Source organism: Morone saxatilis, unplaced genomic scaffold, assembly GCF_004916995.1.
Source record: "Morone saxatilis isolate NCDOM2014 unplaced genomic scaffold, NCSU_SB_2.0 Contig10, whole genome shotgun sequence".
In the NCBI taxonomy this organism is placed as follows: Eukaryota; Metazoa; Chordata; class Actinopteri; family Moronidae; genus Morone; species Morone saxatilis.
Genome location: NW_023339652.1, coordinates 882,703 through 886,411, shown reverse-complemented (window position 1 = coordinate 886,411; position 3,709 = coordinate 882,703). Strand labels below are relative to the sequence as shown.

The following is a 3,709-nucleotide window of genomic DNA, read 5'->3' as shown; positions in this document are numbered from 1 at the left end:
TGTCTTCACCACCATTGCGTCACTGCAGTTAGATTCCTTCAGTGTTCATGGTTCAGGAGGTTCTACCGGGAAGCCAGTTTCCACAGAGGTCCCTCCTCTCCAAAAACAAAACACCGCTGATAAAACCACAACACACTGAATAAAGCAGTTCCACCTTAACAATCACTGCTCTCCCACGCTGTTGTAGGGTGTTTTTGTTGGCTTCATTTGCAGCTTTGCACTCACCCAGATCTCCAGCTTGCCGTTCTCCTTCTTGCACTGTGTAGCCAGGCAAGCCAGAAGCCACCGTGGCCTCGGATTCACCTGCCGTCCGCCTTCACCACCACGGCAGAGCGCCACGTGGAACGTGGCGCAAATGTGTCTTCCACGGCGGTACATGGTGGCTTCTTCTGCTTTACACTGCCCTTCCTAGAAAACCAAAAAAAAACATATTCCATTAGCCACTTAATCCGACCTTTTAAATAAATGAAATCTGCACTGGAAGTTCCTGTGCATCAGCAAAGGAAAATGAACCAAATTCAATCCTGGACTATAGTCTCTTTATTGTCAACACAAATCCCATTAAAAAACCAAAACCAACAATGAATTGAAAGCCTGATGGATATATCCTCCAGACAAGAAGAGCTAATGCACCGAAACAATCATCCCATTCACAGACATTCTCCTGGAAAAAAATCTGATTTAATTCTTAATAGAACAAAAGTAAGAATGAACAAGACGCGAAACAATTCTCTGTTGTGGATCGACCTCCCCCTTCAGCCCCTGAGCTACAGGAAGCCCTACAGAGTCAGATGACATTCAAAGACACATACACATACACAGTCCCTGCGCCTAAAATACTCCCATCAAAGGTTCCCAACCTGAGGTTAGGGTCACATATCCAAAACATTCCCAGCAGTTATTGATTCACGTTTGTGTTCATTGTTCTGCTTATTGTGAATATATTAGAATATTCATTAATGTTCACTGAGTCAGGTCTCATTATCAAACGATAAAAAGAAAGGTCCGGAAACATTACACTAGAGCACCAAATGCATTAATTCGCCCATAAATACCTTTTTTCTATTGATAACGTTCTACAACAACAATGTAATTGACTTATTATGTTTTTAGCGTTAAATAAATAAAGATATAGATATTACAATGTTTAAAGCGTTTACATCAGAATGAAGAAAAGGTCACAGACGCGTGGTAACAAACTTTTTACGTATTTCTGCATTAACAAGTATAGAAATCATCGCCCACACTGAAGTTTGATTATTAACATCCGGAAGATGGAGAAGATTTCCTGCCGTTGATGAGAAAAACTCCCATGATCCCACGCTGCAGAGGCTCAAACTGGCTGGAGAGTGGATGCTGATCCACGTCAGCAAACTTGGTCTTTAGTTACTGTTTGGATGTGAGAGACCCCCTGGTGGCAGAAACAGTTTCCAGCAGGCTGACTGTGAGATGGAGGTGTTGGAGTGTTTTTGAGCTTATTTAGAAATAAAAACAGATTATTTCTTGTGCATCAGAGTTTTTCCCTGGAAAATGTGGCTGAGTGACGCCAGCGTTCACAGTGCCAGTCTGTCACTGTCCATCATCCACATCCTTCCTTATTTCAAACTCAAGGTTATTCTCATGAATTTCTGTTCAGTTTCTCTTTTCTGTCTGTTTCTTTCAGCTGGAGCTGAAGCCACAGGGCCGCCTGCGGATGGAGGCCAGATATTATCTGGAGAAAAGTGGTGAGTGGTTCAAACCTGCCGCCCCCCTTCCGTCAGCTATAACAACTACAGCAACCTGTCAAACTGAGAGTGGAAATAAGAAGTCAGAAGGTTGTAAAGTTTAATATTAAGGCTCTTTCAGAACAATGATTTCCTGTCCAACCAGAGAATATTTTCAACAAAAGTCTGATTCAAGCTGTCAATTTAAGATATAAAGTCTGTTGAATCACTATTATAGAAAATCATGGTAGAGAACAGCGAACAGTAGTTTGTACACTTTTAATCTCCACATTTTATTCTTTTAAAACTAAATAATAACAAAAATAAAAATGGTCAACAAATCCACGTCTCTTATGTCAAGATCACTATAAGTCTTAAAAGTAATAAACAGCGCACTCATTGCCTTCAGGGCCACATTTGCTATTTTTAATAAGATAAATATTCTTGTGAGAAAGAATTATTAGAGCAACAAACCATTGTTTGTACTCACAGTAGCTCTAATCTCATATTTTACTTTTTTAAAGGCTTCCATGTGACAGTTGTGGGATTTCTGAGGGAATATTTGAACATTTTTAGGGTTGAAACGGTCAAACATTATATGAATATAGTGAAAAATACATCAGTCAAATGTTAAATATTTATACAGTCAAACACTGTATATTTAGTGTCTTTAGTGTTTAGCGTCATAAAATGAAAGCTTGCATCACTCACATCCTCGTCTGTTCTAATGAACCTTAATTGCCCCAGCCTAATTACATTTTCCTGAGCTAAAATTACATGTGCTGGTTGCTTTCACCGGTGCTTTCCTGACATTTACACGATGCCCAAAAAAAGAAGCCATCTCATGTTCCTATATATAGAGTCAGCAAATAGGAAACCAGTGCTCAGAACAACAGGTGGCATAGAGACTGCTCTGACAACCTGATCCTAATCCGATGTGTAACTTCCTCCTGCAAACATTTAGCAAACTAAATACTGTACATGTGCAACAACACTGTGGTCTAACTGACCGATTATTCATTAGAAATTACACATTGTCAGAAGGAATAGTTCAGCATTTGGGGGAAATGTGCTTGTTTGCTTAATTTCCCAGAATGAGATGAGATGAACTGCTGTGCTGGAGCGGGCTCTGGTCGATCAATAGTTGGTAATTGTGACTCTCACAGCATGATTTGTGCTGTGAGTCCACAAACCAAAGTCACAAATTGTCCTTTTTCCATCTCTGTTCTTAGGTTTAACAAATAATTTAAACTGTGTAAATAAGGCCGGTGATGGTTGGAGTATTTCTGAACTATTGACAGAGTCAGGCTAGTCTGTGGCGCGTTTGCCCTTGTTGGCCACCGTACTTAGCTTTTATGCTAAGCTAGGCTAACTCCAACTTCAGGGCTTCATTTGTAAAATGGACTGAGGATCAGTTTTGATCTTAAAGGTCCAGTGTGTAACATTTAGGAGGATTTATCATCAGAAATGTAATATAATATTCATAGGTATGTTTTCATTAGTGTTCAATCACCTGAAAATAAGAATCGTTGTGTTTTTGTTTTCTTAGACTGAGAGTTTTTATCTACAGACCCTCTTCTGGGGTCCACCATGTTGAACCGCCATGTTTCTACGGTAGCCCAGAACACTTGCTCTCAATAGGGCCCTTTCAGGTTTTTTGCAGCCACTTTAGTTTCTCCGACACACTTCACAGCCTGTTCTCATTCCCAGGTCGTCAAATACAGACGCGAGCCGTGTTCAGTTAGTTGCAATCTGCAACTTCATCAGATGCCACTAAATCCTCCACACTGCTCCTTTAAGTATGACTTACACAGAAAACCACATATTAGTAGTTATTTATTACTTTGAGGTGGAAATCTCTGAGAAAGAGTCTAGATAAGTGATTCTCCTGCTGGTTATGTCGGGTACTGCAGCCTCTGGTGAACTTTGCATTAGCTTCATGAACAGTTTGATTTAAAGTTAAAAGTGGGGCTGCAAGATTATGGCAGTAAAGTTTAAATTTAATT

General features: G+C 40.1%; 1 protein-coding gene across 1 annotated transcript in view; it reads left to right on the top strand.

The window, feature by feature from the left end:
* prkcq (protein kinase C, theta) overlaps nucleotides 1-3,709 on the top strand; it is a gene marked incomplete at its 3' end in the record, with an annotated part of 16,693 nt that overhangs the window by 4,814 nt on the left and 8,170 nt on the right. The window contains 1 exon segment of the mRNA XM_035674313.1: nucleotides 1,664-1,724. Within this exon segment, the coding sequence (XP_035530206.1) occupies nucleotides 1,664-1,724 (61 nt within the window).